We start from the raw sequence: 21,585 nt of genomic DNA on the forward strand, positions 1-21,585 counted from the left end.
GGAATTCCTGGAGAGATTCTTCCAGAAATTCTTCGAGGATAATTGATAATTGAGAATTTTGGGAATTCGGGAATTCAGTATACTTTTCCAGAAATTTCCTGGGAATTCAGTTGCAGTAGTTCCTCCGAAAACTCAGTGGGAATAACGAGATAACGTTCCTCCGCTAATCCTTCGAGGGTTGTCTCTGTAAATTATTTGATGAGTATCTCCAAGAATTTCCGAAAGTTGTTTGGAAAATTCTTGCAAAAGTTCCTCTAGGAATTATAAGAAACTCCTTTGAGAATTCTTCTTAAATTCCTGCGGAATTTTTTCTGAAGTTTCTCATGGAACTGTTCTTAACAGCTTCCATAAGGGAACTTCTGGAACAGTTCCCTTATGGAATCATTCCATGCAGCTGCTTTTTGTTTTCATTTTTCCAAGGATTCATCCATGAATATTGTCGGGAGTTTCTTCGATGGTCCATGAGTTCATCCGGTAATGCTTCCAAAAGTTCCTCCAGGACTTTTTTCCAGGTGGTTTTTTTGAGAATATTTTCGGGTTTTCAGGGGAGAAACTACTGGGAAGAAGTTTTCCAGGAAGTCCTCTGAGATTTCTTCCGGGAGTTCCTCCGAAAATTCCTTAAAATTCTCCAAAACTTCCATCTACATTTCCTCCAGTAATTTCAACTTGGATTCTTCCTGATTTGTTTTTCTCAAAGATCTGACTGGATTTTCTCCAATCGCAGTTTATCCAGGAATTCTGATTAACATTTCTTCTGGGCTTTTTTGGTGTGTAAAGACACTCTAGGAAAGCTCTTTAGAGCAATTCTTCGTGAAATATCCAAAGAAACTTTTCGAAGAAAGCCAATCCGATGAAATCGCCAGAGTAGGGAAAAGTAAGAAAATTTGAGAAACAATATTTTGAATAAATCTTGTAGGAATCCCATTTAAAAAAAAAAAAAACTAATACTCCGAGAGTAGGTTCTCTCAAAAAACTCGATGGTTGAAAAGTCATAGTGTTCATAGCCGCAAAATGAAAGCTAAAGCATTTTGCAGAACATTTCGGTTTCCTAAAACAAAAACATTTTGAGATTTCTCCTGGGCATTTGATGAAAAATTACGATTTTTGTTTAAATTCCCAAAAAAAAAAATTTATTTTGTAATATTTAACTTCTAATTGTTTTCAAATATTGTTTTGCATTTTTCATGTACCTCTAGACATTCTTAAAGGGTATTGATTTTTAAAACATTTTGTTAATATTGGCTTTTTGTTGAGCATTTTTTATCAAAATTTGCCAAAAACTCCATCTACTCCATCTAGGAATTATCAATCAAATTCGCCTCTTTTCAAAAATTGTCTTGGCGGAATCTTCAAATGATTTTGTTTAGAATCGAAATGTTCTACAAAAATGCTTCAAGAACCTTCAAAAAACCTCGTGGTCCATAGAAAAATACAATAATATTGGAGGAATTAAGAGTTTGAAAAAAAGCAATATTTTTTGGGAATTTTCAATAAAATTCACCATTTTTCAAAAATCGCCCTGGCGAAACCTCCAAATGATTTTTTTAGAGAATCGAAATATTCTACAAATGTGCTTCAAGTATGTATATCTTTCGGCAGCCTATTTATTGCACCCATAAATAAATAGAAACGCTCCATAGAAAATCAAAAAGCGCTCCATAAAGAATAAATATATGTTCCATGAAAATGTGCAATGTTACCCATAAATTATTAGAAACGTTCCATACTTTATAAAAAATGTACCGGTAAAACATAAAATTTTCTCATTAAAACTGAAATTTTGCACCAATAAATAAAACTGGAATGCTCCATAATAAAATACAATTGCTCCATAGAAAAATGCAAATGCTCCATAAACAATTCAAATTGTACCCATAGAAAATTGAATATTGCTTTATAGAAAAACTAAATTGCACCATAAAAAACTGAAATTGCAGCATAGAAAATAAAAGAATTCTCCATAAGTATTATCAAACTTCACCATAGAAAACATGAATTGCTCCATGAAAAACTGAAAATCTTCCATAGATAGCATATTATCATAATTTAATTCGACAGGGCTGAATTGCTTTACATTGCACTGATCTAGTGGTGCAAATGTTTAAAGTTATGGATAATTTTCAATTTTTTATGGAGCAAATTGTATTTTATGTGGTGCAGTTTGATAATAGTTATGGAGCATTTGTGTTTTTTCTATGGTGCAATTTCAATTTTTTATGGTGCAATTTAATTTTTCTATGGAGCAATATTCAATTTTCTATGGGTACAATTTGACTTATTTATGGAGCATTTGCATTTTTCTATGGAGCATTTGTATTTTGTGATGGAGCATTTCAGTTTTATTTATTGGCGCAAAATTTCAGTTTTAATGAGAAAATGTTATGTTTTACCGGTGCATTTTTTATAAAGTATGGAACGTTTCCAATTATTTATGGGTAACATTGCACATTTTCATGGAACATATGTTCATTCTTTATGGAGCGCTTTTGGATTTTCTATGGAGCATTTGCAATTTGTTATGGTTGCAATAACCTTTTGCCATATCTTTCATATTGAGGTTGAGCACCTAGACTTTTAGACCATCGACTTTTTGATAGCCTCTCTGAGAGCCTCCAATAATCTGTATAAATCGCATAAGTAGACTAATGTATGACAGGAAAAATGTTTTTTTTAATCACTTAACCAACTACGCCACGGGCCCCGGCAGGAAAAATGTTTGTAGGAGGATTTTTGTAAGAAATTGAACGGGAAACCCTTTTTGAATAGTTTTGGATGAAATTTATAAAGGCTTACAAATGGAAATATTGAAGGAATTTTTCCACACTTCAGAAGAATTGCTTGGAAATAATTTTTCTTGAATTGATATTATTAAGAGTGGCATGATGTTTATTACGAAAATACTAGACTAGAATTCATGCGGAATTTTCTGAATTAATTTTCCAAGGAAATTGTGTATAATTAAAAAAATGTTATATTTTGTAAAACTTTTTGGAATATTCCTGCAGAAAACTTTTCCTAGAATTCTTGATCGTTTAGACGAATGCCTGAATACATTAATGATGGTTTAACATTATCCATTCCGGAAGAATTGTTTTTTGGAGTAATTCTTAAAACTTTTCCGAAGGCAGTTCCCAGATATTTTCTAATAAAATCGCAATAGGTATTTAAAAAAAAAGTAGTCGAAATGACAAACTCCTAAGGAACTCCTACAGAAGAATCTCCATGTTATTCTGAATGAATATCAAGACTTATTTCCTCAGGAATCTGAGAAGAATCCATATTGCTTCTGAAGGAATTTTTAGAGGCGGTCATGAAGAAACTCTTGAAGAAACGTTCTCGATAAATTCCTGAAGAAATGCTTAGAGAAATGCCAAGGGAAAATTTCGGACGTGCTCATGAGCAAATTCCGGGGGAAATTTCTGAAGGATTTCTCGATGCAACCCCAGAAGGAATTTATAGTGTATCTTTTGAACGAATTCTCAGAAGTACTCGAAGGAAGTATTGAAGGAATTTCCGGATGAAATCCTGAAAAGAAAATCCTAGTGGGCCTCCGGAATCTCAGATCTCTTGAAAAGGTATTTCAGAGAAAACTCCTAGAGGATCTCCTGAAGAAATACCCTTTGAGACTTTTCAAACTACCGAAAGCATTCACGGGATAGAATCTGCAAGCACCATACCGGTGGATTTTCGGAAAATATTACTGAATGAACTGTTTAAGAAATTTCTATAGTTATACGGGACGAATTCCCTCAGGAGTTTTTAAAGGATTCTAGGAACAACTCTAGCATAAATTCTCAGAAAAACTCCTGCATAAATTCCCGAAAAAAAACTTTTTAAGAAAAACCAAGAGGAACTTTTTTATGCATTCGAAGAGGGTTTTCTGGATAAATTCCCTAAGACACTTTAAATGCAATTCCCAAAAGGGCTGCTGAACATCATTGGCATATCATGGCTACATTGTTTGTCTCAAAAAGTGAGGAAATTGAAAAATAATAAGGTTAGTATCGATCGATTTCTTTCCATAAAACATTGATGTGATCACTTATATGTAGTGCGCTTGTCACGACGGAATATAAACAACTATTCCTTACCGGATATGGAGTTGAAGAGGATTCCTCGATCTTTATCGCGGAATTTATCGTTAAACTACGATAGAAATCATGTAGATTCTTTAGAAAGCCTGGAAGAAAACCCTGCTAACAATCTAGGTGGAAATTATAAATGAATTCCTGAAGTAATCTGTGGAAGCAAAATTTAAAGAAATTGCTGGATTTTTATTTTTATCTGTATTAACGAGATTTTAGCCCTAAGCTAGTACATCTCGGGACCCACGCCTTATTTCCCTTCCCGAAGGAAGGATTCACTTTTTTGTAAGTATGTCGGGAGTGAGATTCGATCCCGGGTTCTCGGCGTGACAGTCGCTTGCTTTAAAACTTTGGAAAAAGTAAAAATCCTGGATTTTAATTTAAATCGCTGGAAAATTTTCTGAAACGATCCATGGAGGATTTTTTGGGGAATGAAGTACAATGATTGTTGCCTAGAGGAAAAATGGCAGAAATTTCTGGAACAATCTCTAGAGAAATATATATACAGGTTGTTTGAGACGAAACTTTAAAGAATACACAAATGGCAACCCCTATTGGGACATTAACACCCACCCACGTTTTTAAGAGCACAAATCTAGAAATTATAATAACAAATGCACCTGTTTTGGATAATCCGCCTGTTAATAATAGCCAAATAGCAAAGCCAGGAAACACAAATACAGCTTGGCTCGATGTTTCCGCCATAAGGAGTTCCTGGAGAAATTTTGTATAAATCTGGAGAGGAGTTTCTGGAGTAATTTGAAATGTAAATGAATCTCTGGAAGGTTTTATAAGAGTCTCCTTGAAGAATATTATCGAGAAATTTCTGGAAAAGTAAACTTCGGAGGAATTTCGTAAGAAATCTATGAAATACTTTATAAAAGAATTCCAGAAAGACTTTGTAAAAATACTTAGTAAATATTTCTTAACCCTAAAAGGGATACCTTCATGGCCTCAGTTTCGTCACCTCGCTGAGTGTGTTCCATCAAAGACGAGCTCTGAAAGGCGCCTGGGGTCCAATGGACCCCAGGTATCCCTTTTAGGGTTAAAGAAACCCTGGTGAAATAATTTGTAAAGTAAATTCCAAAAAAAAACAGTAGTAGTGGATGATATTCTGAATGAATTCATGGAAGCATTCCTGGGGAGACTTATGAATAGTTTTCTCAAGGAGTCCCTCGAGAAAATTTTAGAAAATCTGCAAAGGAATTTCTTAAGAAATCTGATATTAACTCCAGATGAATTTTTAAAGCAGTTCATAGGAGGTTTTTTAAAAGCATTCAACGAAATATTTCTTTAATAAACTCCTTTATATGGATCCCTGAAAAATAAAATGTTGAAGGAATGCTTGAAAATTTTTGATAGAATTTCTGGAGGAATTCCTGAAGGAATCGCTGGAAAATATGCCATCATTCCTATAATTTTCTGTAATTCTTTAAATTGCACTTTAAGAATTAGTGGACCGTTATTTTCATCCTCTCAGTCCTTATTAATCTAGATTTCAGTGCAATTGATCATACCAATCGCAAGGAGCAACCATTGGCAAGTGCAGTCAGTCCGAGCTAAGCTAAGCTTTTTTTGAAGTCGGAAGTCGAAACGTTAACCTCCGCTACTGTCTTTATATGCCAAACAAAACATAAATGTTGTTTTTAAACAACAAAGCAACTCGAAACAGTGTTCCTGTCAGTCAAACGATAAATGCTTCAAATGCTACTGTAGCTCCAAACGTGATAATTATTTCTAACCTTGACATTGTACTACGTCTAAGTTCGAATGCTAAACGTGTTCCACTTTTTTTTTTCTAATGTGATGTGTTTACACACACGTTTAGTAGCACACTTGAACGAGTCGTGATTAACCACAAATCAATCAGGACACATGTCCGACTACATAGTAGTGCCTCATTATAACACGACAGACAACGCTGACAGTCATTGCCACTCTCAATCAAATTCGAACCAATTGACCAAAGAAAAGAAGCTAATATTAGCACTGGTTGGCTGGTTAGCTGGCTAGCATAGTCTGACCGGACCACCCAATGACACTAGTGTCAAGCAGCTCTAGCTTATATTGCAACATCGATTCCTTGCAGTCTTCTTCAGTGTGGACCGAATTGGCTCTCTTCTGGAGATCGATAAAAAAGGCCATTCGAAGGAGTGTGGTGCATGTGCAGCTGGAATTTGTCACGAAAAGAAAATTGACTCGTTTTGGTTAGCGTCGTCTTTGGAGAACAGAGAGACGTTGATGCACGAGTGTCACACTTGAAGTGGATCATCAGTGGAATGAAGCTATTATTGATATGTGGAATGAATTCTCACTGGAAGAAAAGTGGTGAGGCGACGTGATTTGGGGGTGTATAACCTGCACTAGTCAGTGTCAGCAGATTTGTTATCAAATGATGATTGTTAAAGTTGAGCTTACGGTTTTACTGCTTACTACTTTCAGTCCTGGGCACCCACGGTGGTGCAGAGGGCCGAATTGAAAGATCTCCATCCTGGGCGATTGCCAGTCATCGCATCGCCTTGACCTGTGGCCAGGTCACATTTCTGTCGACTTGCTTGATTTTGTTGTTGAGGCTGCGCCGCCATGCGCCTCTGGGTCTGCATCTGCTGCGATGTCTTGATGGGTTCCAATCTAACGCTTGCTTGCAGATTTTGGTGCCACCCCTACGTAGATTGTGGCCGACCCACCACCAATTTCGCTTCCCAAATTTCTGTCGCTATCGGCTTTTGATGACATCGACGGTGGAGCTCCACGTTGGAGATCCGATGGTGAGGCCATCATGCACGAATTATATACCGCAGGCATCTATTGATGAAGACCTGCAGCCGTTGAGTGTTCTCCACTGATACACATCAGGTTTTATTGACGTTTAGCAGTACAGATTTCACGTTCGAGTTGAAAATTCGGATTTTGATGAATCGACTAATCTGGTTGTTTTTCCATACAGTTCTTAAACTCGCAAAATCAGCCATCGCCTTTTTAATCTGTGCACCTATGTCGATCATGGTGCCGCCATCGGCCGCCTAGATATTAGAAGCTTTCAACATTCTCCACTGATTGCCCAGTTAACGTAAAGCTGGAAGGGTTGACCGTGTTTACATCCAACGATTTGGTCTTATTGACGTTGACGTTTATGATAAGACCTGCTGCTGAAGATCATCGAGCTTGCTCTGCATATCAGAGCGCGGTTGAGCTAGGAGAGCAACGTCATCAGCCAGTTCGATGTCATCTAGGTGCTCCTGGGCTGCCACAGTTTTTTTTTAATAATCTTTATTAGTATCTCAATCAATTTTTACATTCTTCATCTTAATCTAGGTGTACTGTGTATTATAACACATTATCATCCTAATTTGATAAAATAAATTAAAGTTATTATCAATACTTATTAATAACATATTACATTTCATTTGCAGAAGCAGTTAAGATTTTTTGCTGGATTTATTTTTCACCTGCGTGTCAGAAATACATTTTTCTTTAACTTTTTAACTTTAAACAGAAATACAACTTTTTTTAACATCTGTTCCAATGTTTCAATATTAGAAATTTGATGCAACTCATTAGTGCTATACCAGGGAGGCAACTTCAGAATCATTTTCAAAATTTTATATTGAATCCGCTGAAGTTGCTTCTTTCTGGTATTGAAACAGCTCGATCATATTGGGACAGCGTACAACATGGCCGGTCTGAAAATTTGTTAATAAATCAAAAATTTGTTTTTTGCGACAAAGTTTTGATTTTCTATTAATAAGTGGGTATAAACACTTAATGTATTTATTGCACTTAGTTTGAATACTTTCTATGTGGTTTTTAAAAGTTAAGTTTTTATCTAGTAAGAGCCCTAGATACTTAACTTCGTCCGACCAATTTATTGGAGTTCCCCTCATAGTGACAACATGTCTACTTGTGGGTTTCAAATAAAGAGCTCTTGGCTTATGTGGGAATATGATAAGTTGAGTTTTGGAAGCATTTGGAGAAATTTTCCATTTTTGCAAATAAGAAGAAAAAATATCTAAACTTTTTTGCAATCTACTACAAATGACACGCAAACTCCGCCCCTTGGCTGAGATACCTGTGTCATCTGCAAATAACGATTTTTGACATCCCTGTGACAAATCAGGTAAGTCGGAGGTAAAAATATTGTATAAGATTAGTCCCAGTATGCTGCCTTGTGGAACATCAGCTCTTACAGGTAATCTATCAGACTTGGAATTTTGATAGTTTACCTAAAGTGTTCGATCCGATAAATAGTTTTGAATAATTTTAATAATATATAGTGGAAAATTAAAATTTTTCAATTTTACGATCAAGCCTTCGTGCCAAACACTATTGAATGCTTTTTCTATGTTAAGAAGTGCTACACCAGTGGAGTAACCTTCAGATTTATTGGAACGAATGAAATTCGTTACCCGTGAAAGTTGATGAGTAGTCGAATGTCCATGGCGGACTCCGAACTGCTCATTGGCAAAAATAGAATTTTCATCAATATGAATCATCATTCTATTTAACATAAGCTTGGGCTGCCACAGTAACCCACGGTTTGGTTCGCAATCAATCGCACCTACGAGTGTCTCATCGATTATGATGAGGAACAGTAGCGGTGATAGTAGACATCCTTGCCTCACTCCAGCAACGAACCGGATGGGATCAAACAAGACACCATTGTGAAGTACTCTGCACGACAATGCCTTGTACTGTGCTTCAATGAGGCCGATGATTTTATTAGGGGCGCCCTTTCGCCTAAGAGCTCCCGATATGTTTTCGTGATTGAGACGATCGAAGATTTTTCGTAATCAATGAACACCAGGTAGAGAGATTCTTTGAATTCATTGATTTGCGCCAAGATGATACGGAGCGTGACAATGTCCACACAGGATCGTCCGGCACGGAGTCCTGCTTGCTGCCGTCGGAGAGTTGCGTCAATTATCACCTGTATCCGGTTTAAGGCTCACTTTGCAGAGGACTTTGAGAACGATACACAGTAACATGATGCCCCGCCTATTATCGCATACAGCCAGGTCATCCTTCTTGAGTACCTTTACCAAGACGCTTTGCATCCAGTCGGCCGGAAATGTCGCGGTTTCCATATGTTGCAGAATAATTGATGCAGTAGTTGTGCGGATACTACGGGGTCAGCTTTGACCATCTTCAGCTGATATGCGATCGACCCCTGGGGCCTGTTCGATTTCATGCTACGGATGGCTGTTTTTATCTCCTGCACTAATGGAGCTTCGGTGTTGACACGGGTAATGCGTCGAACCCTTGGCGGATCATGCTGAGGTGGTGATGGCGTGGTCGACACTTGAAAAAGGTTTCCAAAGTGCTCGAAACAACATTCCAACTGGTCAGCCGGATCGGTCAGTAACTGTCCAGACGTGTCTTTCACGGGCATCGTAGCATTCATCTTGGTCCCTATAAGGCGACGTGAGACATGTTAGAGGAGACGGATGTCGTCTGTGTTTGCGGCTTTCTTGCCTTCGTCGGCTAGGGAGTTCACCCACGCTCTTTTGTCCCGACAACATGAGCGTTTCACTTCCTTCTAGAGAGCCGAATAGCGCTGACGGGCTACGGCTTTGGCTCCTCGTGTTTTCGCTCACTCTGTCGCGCCTGGGGCGTTCCTTGGCTCCTTTATCTGCGGTATCATCTCTGATCCACTGCATTCTCAAGATGCGTAGCTCACTCAAATTATTCTCGCCGGAGGTGGCGATGAACGCGTTTTTGATGGCGCTCCATTGATCTTCTCCGCTTCCACCTTCTCGAATATTCGCAGCACGGTTCTCTAGCTCCTCGACGAAGGACCTTTTCACTGTAGCGTCTTCCAGTCGGCGTGTGTTGAACCGGCGTCCGATTTTCTCCTCCTGTCGATGGATCCTAGCAATGCGCACTCGGATCTCGCCGGATCTCGCTCGGATCGGGCCTGTCCATAAACTACGTAGACTCTGAGAGGGGGACGGGGGGGTCTGGCCAAAGTCTACGGTCCTTACAAATTTCGATAATTTTGTATGGACGAAAGCCTACGAGGGGGGAGAAGGGTCTGAGATTGCCAAAACTGAGTCTACGTAGTTTATGGACAGCGCCTTAGGAGATGATGGTCGGACGCAATGCCGGCACAACGTGTGTTCCACACATCAAGAAGGCTCCGTCTCTATTTTCGACTGAAGCAGATGTGGTCGATTTGATTTTCCGTGACGCCATCACGGTAAACCCATGTCACTTTGTGCACTGGTCTATGAGGAAAGCGCGATCCCCCAATTACCATGTTATTGTTGCCACAAAACTCTGCAAACAGCTTTCCGTGTTCGCTCATTTCTCCGAGACCATGGCGTCCCATGACGTGCTCATAGTCCGAGTTGTCGGAACCAACCTTCGCGTTGAAGTTGCCCATGAGGATCTTGATATCACCTTTCGGAATCTTGTCCACGACAGCATTCAGTTGCCTGTAAAAAGTTCTCTTTATCTTGAAATTCGGTAGCATCGGTTCGCGCGTAACATTGGATCATAGTAAGGTTTCGAACCCGTGTTCTGAATCTGGCTACAATTATCCACTCATTGATAGGTTCCTACTTCATGAGCGCAGTGTGGGCGTGAGCGCTGAGCAGGAAACCAATTCCACGGTAGCGAGGAGCATGTTCACCTCGTAGGCCAGAGTATAGCAGGATTCGACCCGACGCCAATCTATGTTCTCCAAAGTTCGACCAACGGACTTCGCTCAGTCCTAGGATCTCAAGTTTCATACGGCATGCCTCATTGACTCTTTCTGTATGTTTACTCTGCTGGGCTAGGGTTAATACATTCCAAGTTCCAATTTTTGTCCGTTGTTTCGCGCCAAAAGTCGTTGTCGTTGAATCAGTTCGTAATCTTTCATTTTCGGTTTCTGTAACGTTTTTTTTTATTTCGGATTGTTGGAGAAGTATTTTATACTCAGCCGCTGGATGCCAGAACAGACGCTGTTTGAAAGGACAACAGTGCCGCCCAGGCTGCACTACCAGCTAAGCACACAACTCTTAGCTGGCGGACAAGACAAGTTTGCCTGCCCAAATCAATTTGTGTACCACTTATAATACATAAGTGATAATCTGTGATAACCTGTAATTATTTGCTAGCTTTGTTCGAATGCGCCCTTAATTAATATTTGAGTTATTGTGTGCAGTTTTCTATTTTAGGTAACTGTCAAGGAAAAATTCTAGGGGGTGCCAGGCACCCCGGGAACCCCCGTAGCTACGCCAATGCTAGGCCGATACCTTGGCTCATTTAATAGGCCATTTTGGCTGATGTTTCGAATGATCATTTATTTCTGTTTCTCGTATATGGATTTACATGTTTGCCTTATAAATGATACAAATGTTCATTTTTCATCTTTTCGTTTATAAATAAGGAGATTTGCCTCTTCATAGAGGTACGTTATCCTAATGTCATAAGGACGATCTAGGATCTTTCTTAGGACACGGTTTTGTGCTATGTATTATTTGTTCCGGTGAGTTTTCGCGCATGAGTCCCACACCGGAGCTGCGGTATTTCCTCGATAAATTTGTTAAGGCGATTGAGGATGAGTTTCTCAAGCAACTTACTCAGCGTTGAAAGGAGGCTGATTGGACGATAACGCTGTGGAGTCCTTCCCGGGTTTGCGGATCGGGATGGTCTTGACTGTCTACCAGGAATTTGAAAAATTAGTACAATTCCAAGCACCTGTTGAAGGCAGCATTCAAAAGCTCAAAGACTTAGTTGTTGAGCCTTTTGAGGATGAGGTTGAGGATGCCGTCAAACCCGGGACCCTTCATGTTCTTAGCGTGTTTCAGCGCTGCGCAAGTTTACTGAGGAGTTAACCTATTTTCAGATGGAACAATACAACAATGTCGTTAACGCATTGCTCAACCTGATTCTCGAGTTGAACCCAACAGATGTGATGAGGCAGTATGGTCACCAATCGCGTTAGCTTTTTTAGTTGGGGTAATCAGCAAAGATTCACCATAGACTAATTTAACTGACTATAGACTCTCTGACCTTCAGAGGAGGGACTGGTTTGTGATGGGATCTCATGACCTTAGCTACCTTCCAGAATGGTCTGGAACGATCGTCGAGATTTTTGATAACACGTTCAAAGTTTTTGTTACGGAGTGTGATCATTCTGGAAGCGATCTGCCTATTCAGATCGGCCATCTCATTTTTCCTGTTCAGATCACCCGTCTTCTAGAGTTAGCGTGTACGGATGTTTCGCAGTCGAATTAATAGTTTGGTGTGAACATCAATAACGACAAACTTACCCCTAACAGGAACTCGCCGAACGCCTCGTCAGCCACGGATATGACCCGTTGTAGTACCTCCAGGGCTCGGTCGATGTCCTCCACGGCGTCGAGCGGTGGGTTCCGGGACGTTTCGGTTCACCATTCGAGCAAAGACCACCCAGTTTGCATTGCGGGAGTCCTTTCACTCTTACGTTGGTGCCGAATTTGCGTTAGCCATGACTTCAGCCACCACCAGTTGGTGATCCGAGCTGAATTCGTTAAGTGGCTTGGGGAGGTTGAAATTTGACAGGAAAAGTCCAAAGCCCGGAAGAAAAAGGTTGGTTCGTCCGGATGGACAGGAGCTGGTTCGTGTAAGAAAAGGCCCACACATCGATGTCGAGTCTGTTGATAAGCTCATATTGCTTTGCTCGTAGAGAGCACGCGTTCCATGTGGCGACGGTTAGCGGCTTCCCTAAGCACGAAGCTGTTCAGAACGAGTCCTGCAAGAACGCTTGATCATGCGCACCTCCGTGACCAGGATGACAAGTTCTTCGTCCGAGAACAAAGGCTCGTGATTTGCCTCGCTTGGTGACCAGGTTGGTGTCGCTTGTGGACGGGATGCTTGAGCCGGACTGAAATTCAGCGGCGGAAAATCTTCTGCGCAGAGACCGGGCCCTTCTTCTTCTTCCGTCCTGGTTGGTTTGATGAGGAAGCTTGTTTGCGAATCTGTTTCAATTCCTCTCGTTACGGACACGGTCGGTCGGAACTCTGATCTACCGTAATTCTGCAAAGTGATGTAAGCGCCATTTCGAATTTCAACGTCTTATAAAACTGCGGTAGGTCTGCTATATTAGCATGCAAGCTCCAGTGGTAATCTAGCATCTATGGAAGAAACATTGAGAACGACCAAGATTTTAATGCATAATAACCAAATATGTACCAAAATTGTCAATGTCGCTTACGCCACTTTACAGAAGAACGTCAGTGATGGGCGCAAGTATGCGAAGTATGCGCACTTGAATAACACCGCTTCATCGACTGCAGCTCCGCCCAGAGAGCAGTCTGACGTGATGTGTTTGTCGGCGCAGTTACTGCACCGAGGATGAAGGTGGCAATTCTGAGTTCCATGGCTAAAGTTTAGGCATCTTCGGTACTGCGTGGCGTTGAGGCGTCCGCCACGATAGCGCTTACACTAAGGACAAGAAAAAGACAGTCTTGGTACGTTTTCATCGATTCGTCCCTCCGCTTGATCCGGTGGACGGCCGTTGGGGTCAGTTTGTACCGGCTTCGAAGCTCCTCCTCGATTTCGGTGGGGTTGATGTCCCTGATGACCGCCTTGAACGGCCTCTCGCTGAGTATGTCGTGGGTAAAGAACTCCACCTTGGAATTCTTCAGCAGTTGACAGACAAATGTGATTTTTTTTAATCCTTTCCACGAGTTAAAAGTTCTTAACCATAGATGGAGGAGAATCGACTGTATTCTGTGCAACTCGGATTTTGACGGCTACGCAGTCTTGTTAAATCAAAACGAGTTGTTATCTAACCCGACGTTTCGATACTTTTGATGGTATCTTCTTCAGGGGAAAGACGATATACGTATCTTTCCCCTGAAGAAGACACCATCCAAAGTGTCGAAACGTCGGGTTAGATAACAACTCGTTTTGATTTAACAAGACTGCGTAGTCGTCAAAATCCGAGTTCTTAACCATTTTATCAACTTACTCATCAGGTGTTTGTGCACCTGACTCCTGACAAGTAGAGTCAGAAAGTGTTTTCATCAGCACGTTCTAGGATTGCAGTAATATCAGCCGAACTAGTACTTTGGCCATCAGTTCCAGAAACCCAGCTTTCTAGGAGAACCAACTGGTTAATCATCATTTCCGTGGGGACGTTTCGCAGAAGTTTGGACAGCAGAGCCAAAAGTGCGTCGATGTACATTGCGAATCGGTGTATTTGCAACTATCTTGTTTCAGAATTTCGTTCAAAATGTTGTCTAGAATTCCAGTTTTCAACAAATCGATGATGAACCAGATCTCCACCTTGCCGTATCAGTACGCCCCTCCAGAAGTATCAGTACTAGGTCCCAACGCATCACCCGTTTATCGACTTTAAGGCAGCATACGACAGCATCGATCGGACAAAGCTATGGTACATTATGGACGAAAACGAATTTTCTGGAACGCTGACCATACTGGTCAAAGCAACGATAGCTGGTGTGCAAAACTGCGTCAAGGTTACGGGTGAACTACCCGCTTGATGCGAATTTCGCCGGAGACTGCGACAAGCTGACGAACTCTTATTCTTGCCTTTCAATATCATCATAGAAGAAGGAATGAGAGCAGCCGAGTTCATATACCGGAGTACAGTTTACATGAAATCCAATTGATCCAATTGAAAGCACACAATGATTTGCGAATAACATGGATATTATCGCCCAAAACATTTGGAATGAGAAAGAGCTTGACATCCAACCGAAACACGAATCAGGAAAAGTCAGACCTGTGGATAATGTGTCAGAAATAAAGTACATGCTGCTAGTCGGTACCAAACACGGCTAGGCGGTTCCAGCATCTAAATGACGACCAAACCGGAAGAATACGGTTGATGGGGCACGTTGCAAGAAATGCTGGACAATAACCCGGTAACATACGAGGAGCGCAGAAGCACAGCGGGTAAGATGAGTATATCAGGTAGAATGTGATGTTGCGAACACTAGGCGTGACCGAGGATGTATTGTGGGGTTCTGTCACATTCGCCCGAAAACCATTCGCTTGAATTCCAAATGCCCGAATGACAGATGCCCGAATGTAACAAACACCCGAAAGTCATTCGCCCGGAAAGACCATTCACCCGAAAAGATCATTCGCTCGAAATACCATTCGCCCGAAAAGACCATTCGCCCGAAGGACCATTTGCCCGAAAACCATAATAATCTTTAAAACACTTTTCTAAAATCAATTTAGGCGTCGTCCACGCGTATTTCTGAATGCCAATATAACTTAAAGTAACTGCAATCATTTTCATCAGAGGGTTTTGCTTTCTTTGAACACAGTCTGATGAAAGAGTTACAGACATTTTTGGCAATATAACTGTTGAAACATTGATTGGAATTGTCCCTCTTTGGTTAATAGGCTTTTCTTTCTAGTTTCACCTCCAAGGGAATTAAATTCAATGTGGTGTCATGTTTTACCAGAAATTTGCCCTTCTTTCAATCATGAGCTGTTCTTTTAAGTTGTTCTGTTGTAGGGAACCGTAACGTTATATGTACATGTACCTTTTGAAATTCTGGATTCCAATCATGGTTTCAAAAGAAAAGCTTGTTTATATAAGAATGGCAACGTAGTTATTCCGAGTACATCAGTCGTGAACACTATTAACTTAAAAGTGTTGACTACTCTGTACTGAAGTTTTGTCTTTATTCTTTCGATCAACAGTGCTATAACAATTAATGTCCTATTATGTAATATTTTCACAAGCAATTTGGCCTTCCTCAAAACATAGGCCGTTCTTTCAACCTAAGCTAACATGATTATTATTGGCGCTAGTCCAGCTGTTCTTGCGATTGGTCGGATACTAAATACACCATACGTCTGACCTTAAACTTTTATCATGGCAAACCAGAAATAAAACTTGTTCTAAGAAATTGCATGGAATCGTTCTGGCGGATGACTTTCGGGCGAATGGTCTTTTCGGGTGAATGGTCATTCGGGCGAATGGTCTTTTCGGGCGAATGACCTTTTCGGGCGAATGGTCTATTCGGGCGAATGGAATTCGGGCGTTTGACATTCGGGCGAATGGTTTTCGGGCGAATGTGACAGAATCGTTTTGTGGTGTAATATTGTTGACTGCCTATTATCATAAATCAAATGTTTCACAAAAAATAAACGTACTTATTTATTAAAATAAGAGAAGTCTTAACGTCCTTGTGAAAAGCATTCGAACGGAATACACTTCCAGGGGCCATTGCTTACTTCCAATGAAATCAAATCAAATCAAAATAATAACACATGACTAACTGCATAGTTTGAGGCAGTCTGTTAAGGCTGCTGTAAATAATATTCCAGCGAAAGAATTAAGAACGTGAAACCCACGCTCAAAAATTGACCTAAATCCATTCTTATCACATGTACCCCTAAAGCTGAACCATGAAATTTTGTAATGGTGACCCATTATAGTGATTGTTAACCATTTATAACGAACATAATCCGCTCAATAATCCTACCTTTTTCGAGCAGGCCTCCCGGCATGATTCCGCCGCCGATGCCGACGGTTCCCTTTCCTCCGCTACCACCACCGCCGCCGTCGGCTTTGACATCGCTGGCAATTCCTCATCATCTCGATGACCACTGTTGCTGCCGTCGCCGCCATCAGCTGTCACCTTTCTATTCACTATCGCTGCATTCGGCGTTGCTTGACCAGCGTCACTGCCATCTGCTGCGGTCGCTATTGCTGCGTGACCCACTGTGACCAATGTGGCCGTTGTCAGTAAACAAACCATCAAGCCGGCGGCGGTGGCCGCCGAGGCAACTGACAGGTTGAACTTGATTGGCCCCATCGTTGCTGTTGCTGCTGCTGCTGCTGAACCGCGCTGACCTCCACGTGGGTTGTCTGTCTCCTTGAGTCTTCTTCGCTGCTCGCGCGGTGTGCGATATCGATCTTAATCGCTGAGAATTTTTCTCCTTCGCGACTTCGATGTAGGTAGACGGGACACACTCGCGAAACCTGAGAGACCGTGAAAAATAATAATATACTCCTGGCAGGAACAGAGGAAGGGAACAGCCTCGCGGAGACCTCTGCCGTAGCCGTTGCTCTCACATCACACACAGACGAAAATATTTCAAACTTCTTAATTATATAATTGCATCATTTTTCATGCTTCTTGCTCTTCTTCCCTTTTATGAATTCTGATTCTTCGCCGGAGCTCCGCCGCGCGCAGACCGGATCGCTTCCCTGCTTCCAGATCACTTTATTTATCTTTTTCTTTGCCGTTCTTCTTGCATTCGCGAGCTCCCGCACTCCACCGTCCCTCCGGGCCCGGACGACGACCGAACAACTGGAGGGGACACGACACGGCAGAAAACACGACTACGAACCTCACCGCCAGGACAGCACGTCTCGCGGAGGTTCTGCTCCGTAATAATTTATTAATTCATATGACCGACGGCTCCGTGCAACGTTCTTCTGAACACTACGTTTGACCCGCGAACACTTCCTCGACCATCCTATTGTTTACTCGGATACAACCGCTTCTCGAACCATTCAACCTCGGCCCAATTATCGACGGCCCTCCTGTTCTATCGATCTCCGAAATCCTTTCAGGTGGACTCGCCCGTCGCTTGTTTCAATAGTCAAAAAAGAACGCGTTTTCCACCACCCCTACGAAACAAACGTCAAAATCGCAAAATCCAGCGAAACCGCCCCGTTTCTCGCGTCCGCTTGAGAAAACCATTCGGTGCAAACTGAGAATTTTGTTCCTTTTTCGCAGGTTCTGGTGGCTGGCTGGCTGCCTGACTGTTCGGTGTTTGTTGGTGTGGCTTGGCGTGCAAACAGCTCCACCACCCAGCCTCATGCGCCATCATCATCATCCGTGTGGATGGAGTCGAGTCGTCGTCCTGCAGCATGCTGGCTCTGCCGCAGCATCGTTGGTCGTCGAGAACAACGCATCATGAAAAGGCTCCTACTGAGTAGCAGCAGCAGCAAGGGAGCCAAAAGCCAGGCCCTGTGAGCGAGCATTCATCGAACATCAGCTTCAGCATAGTGCTGCGAGTGGAGTGCGGGCCCGGTCCGGTCGGTTCCGAGTCAAGTCCGGAGCTGATGGGTTTGCCCGGGACTGGGTCGGTGGCGGGATGCGGTGCGGGCCGGGATACTGGAGAGTGCGAGAAGCGTTTGGTCGCCGAAAGAGAACTGGAGAGTGCTCGAAGAGGGCAAGAGTGAGAGAGTACGGGAGCAGCAAGGGACTTGCATCATGGCGTTCTTCATGCAGAGCTCGATGGGGCGAAGAAGTAAACAGAGAGGAATGCGAGTCCCCAAATTGAGTGCGTTTTGTGATTGGGAGAGTTGCTCTCGACGGCGATTGAGCAAGAAGAGAAGAGAGAAAAAAATCCACGGCGCAGTGGTGGTGGTGTTCACCAACACACAGCGAAATTATCACGCAAGTGTATGAAGAACTCGAGATTTTAGCTGTTCAACTGCTCGAATTCGTTTTTATAGCAAACTCGATTCTCTCTTCGTTCGTGGTTTCTGCTTACTGTTCTTCAAGAAGAAAGAGAGTAAAAGAACCAATAAACATGGTGTATTAATATAAATACGTTGCATTAATCAGTTAGGCTTGGGAAAGGAACAAAGAAAACGGCGAAATGCAGATCGTCAAATGCTAGGCTTTGGCGTGGAGAACAGGTGTATTTTTTGTTACAATCTTGTGGATGGATGAACAGTGCATACCGTGCGATCATCAGACAGAGTTTTAATCAATGATATGTTTCACTTGAGAGTGGCGTCGCTTGAGGGCGACGCTCAGCCTGTGAGATACCTGGATGCCACCACAGTATTTCGTCCCTTTCTGCGTTAATAAACATTTAAATAAACAAAATCGATCAGTAATGGCGAGGCTAACCCCTTCACAAGAAGTGGGTTGGCGAGGTCTCCGTTGAAGAGAAGTGAGAAGTCGCGAGCAGGAAGCTGTGCACGCAACTCCGATCCATTTCCCGGCTAACCTACCGGGGGGAATTTTCGATGGAGCGTGGTTGATGAGGGTCATCAACCAAAAGCGAGAAGAGTTGTCCGCGATTGAGGTGGCTGAGCACTGCAGCCGCTTGGCAAGATCATCGACTTTGCGTCCTCGAAGCCCAACATACACACCAAATTTTTCGAAACGCTTCCAGCACAAAAAAAATCAGCAAAATAAATTGCTGAATTTCAGCAAAATTTTTGCTGAACTTCAGCACAACGTTGCTGATCAACTGTCAAAATTGCTGGATTGTTCAGCAAGTTGAAAAATAATTGCTGATATTCAGTAAATTCATGTTGCTGAATGAAATCAGCACAAAAAAAATCAGCAAAATTTGCTGAATACCAGCAAACAAAATTTGCAGTGTAAGTAAGGATCTGAAAACAGCCCTGTTGCGACTTCAGAAGTCGATGGACAACGCCAAGCATGATCTCGAGGGACTCGTGAAAACTGATACAGCGGCAGAACCGACGAAAGCAAAGGTTACGAAGTCTACCCGCGGATAGTAATTTCGAAGGTCGGCAGTAATGCCGGCAAGTCGCTCCCCAGCCAGGTGTCCCAGAAAGCTGGGAAAGGTGGGTCTGAAACGGCTGGCCCATCCCGGACAAAAGAGAACAGCGGATTTCGACCGTTGTTGAACCCTCAGCAACCACAGAGTAGGGTGAACCAAAGGAAAGGACCTCCCTTAAATTAAAGTCGAGCGGAAGAAAAAGAAGACTAAGCCGTAGGTAGAACAAGCTAGGGACGCCAAACCAAGATGTAAAAGAGTAGGTGCCAAGCTGGAGAAAGACGACGCGCTAGACATCAAGACCGAACAGTCGGAGTACTCGGACGTCTTGAACAACATAGTTGAGATTACTGACGCCGTTAAAGTAAGGAGGATTAAGGTATGCTGGCGGGTATATCATCTGACGTTCCACGAGCCACCGGAGGTTTGTTTCAGGTGTCTGGAACCAGGACTCAAATCATGGGACTGTTAAAGTTCTGACAGGAGAGAACGGTGAAGGAGATGCAGCGCCGAAGGCCATAAGGAACAAAGGTGTACGAGTCTACCCATTTGTCGGATCTGTACCAGGAAATCCGTGAACACAGGCATCCAGCGCAACGGGTCGTCCAAGGATCCCGGCCTTCAAGAAAGTCGCAGTTAACAAATCACAGTGCAGATAACGCAGCTGATCCTGGACCACTGTGACGCAGTTCAGCATCTGCTTTGTCAGACGGTTTCTGAGTGGGAGACGGATATCGCCATCATAGCGGACCCATACCGAGTACCCGCCGGTAACGGCAACTGGGTCGCGGATGGGTCCAGAAAAATGGCGGCGAATGGACGACGGGTAAAAACCTCGTCCAGGAGTTGGTGTCTACTATCTATGAGGGTTTCGTGGCCGTCAAAATAAACAGGGTATTCTTTTATAGCTGTTATGCGCCTCCGCGGTGGCCGATCGGACAGTTCACGCAGATACTGGACTGTATGACGACCGTGCTAACGGGACGAAGACCGGTGGGTGATTTTAATGCCTGGGTTGTGTGTGGGAAAGGGATCGTCAACAGCGGAGTCAGATCCTGCTAGAGACACCGGCCATACTAGTTGTCGATCTGGCTAATTTCTCGTGGCATTTCGGCTTTCAGTCCAAGAAAAGCGTTGATTTTCTAACCTCATCCCCAACGTTTCGATCCAGAGAGATCTTCTTCAGGGCTCGAAATTAATCATGTCACGGTTGATTGTCGCGTTTTGATTTGGCACTGCACAAATCTCATTTACTGCCAGCACCCTTGAATGTAGTGGATGGGTGGTACAAAATGGGAGGTCTACACCTGGAGCCACGACACTTGCCAACACTGCCAGAGCTAACAGCTGATCAACGCGTTTCTTGGATTGAAAGCCGAAATACCACGAGAAATAAGTCAACTTCCCAGTCGAACCTCTACAAGTATCTGGCTAATGTCCGTACCACAAGTATCTGATTATTGACGTGACCTTTTGGTAGTCCTGGTCTAACAAATAGTTCGAACTGGAGAGTAGCCGATGGCTACACTCACAGTGATCACCTGGCAGTTCGCTACAGTATCGACTTCAACAACAGCAGGCAGCTGGTAGAGGAAAATGCGGATAGGCTAAAGCCAAGCCCAAGGTATTTAGGGAAGCGCTTCGCCGTGAGCGAAACCTACTAGGTCTGAACGGTGACGAGCTGGTAGCGGTGGTCTCGCGTGCGATGCAACCATGTCTAGGCAAATCCACCGTAGAAATGGGAGATCACCGGCTTACTGGTGGACTCAAGCGATTGCGGACCTACGCCACGCCTGTCTACGGGCTAGGCGGTGGATGCAGCGAGTACGATCTGAGGAAGAGCGAAACAAATGGCGGGTGGTGTTCGCCGCTGCAAAAGCCGCGCTTAAAACCGAGATAAGAGCAAGCAAAAAGGCCTGCTTTGAGGGTCTCTGTCAAAGTGCCAATACGAACCCGTGGGGTGACGCCTACAGGATCGTTATGGCCAAGACGAGAGGTGTGATGGCTCCTACAGAGCAATCTCCAGAGCAAGGTTGTTAAGCGATAA

At 42.8% G+C, this 21,585-nt stretch overlaps 1 protein-coding gene across 2 annotated transcripts in view; it reads right to left on the minus strand.

The window, feature by feature from the left end:
• LOC109398423 (transmembrane protein fend) overlaps positions 1-18,100 on the minus strand; it is a 711,615-nt gene extending 693,515 nt beyond the window's left edge. For both annotated transcript variants that reach the window (XR_009996118.1, XM_062845064.1), the window contains exon 1: positions 16,526-18,100. Coding sequence is in view for 1 of the 2 variants with exons in the window: in XM_062845064.1 (XP_062701048.1) it covers positions 16,526-16,858 (333 nt within the window). In the remaining variant the exon portion in view is untranslated. The remainder of the gene's footprint in view (positions 1-16,525) is intronic.
• Between the last annotated feature and the right edge of the window lie 3,485 nt (positions 18,101-21,585).

The sequence above is a fragment of the Aedes albopictus genome, chromosome 1, assembly GCF_035046485.1.
Source record: "Aedes albopictus strain Foshan chromosome 1, AalbF5, whole genome shotgun sequence".
NCBI classification, from domain to species: domain Eukaryota; kingdom Metazoa; phylum Arthropoda; class Insecta; order Diptera; family Culicidae; genus Aedes; species Aedes albopictus.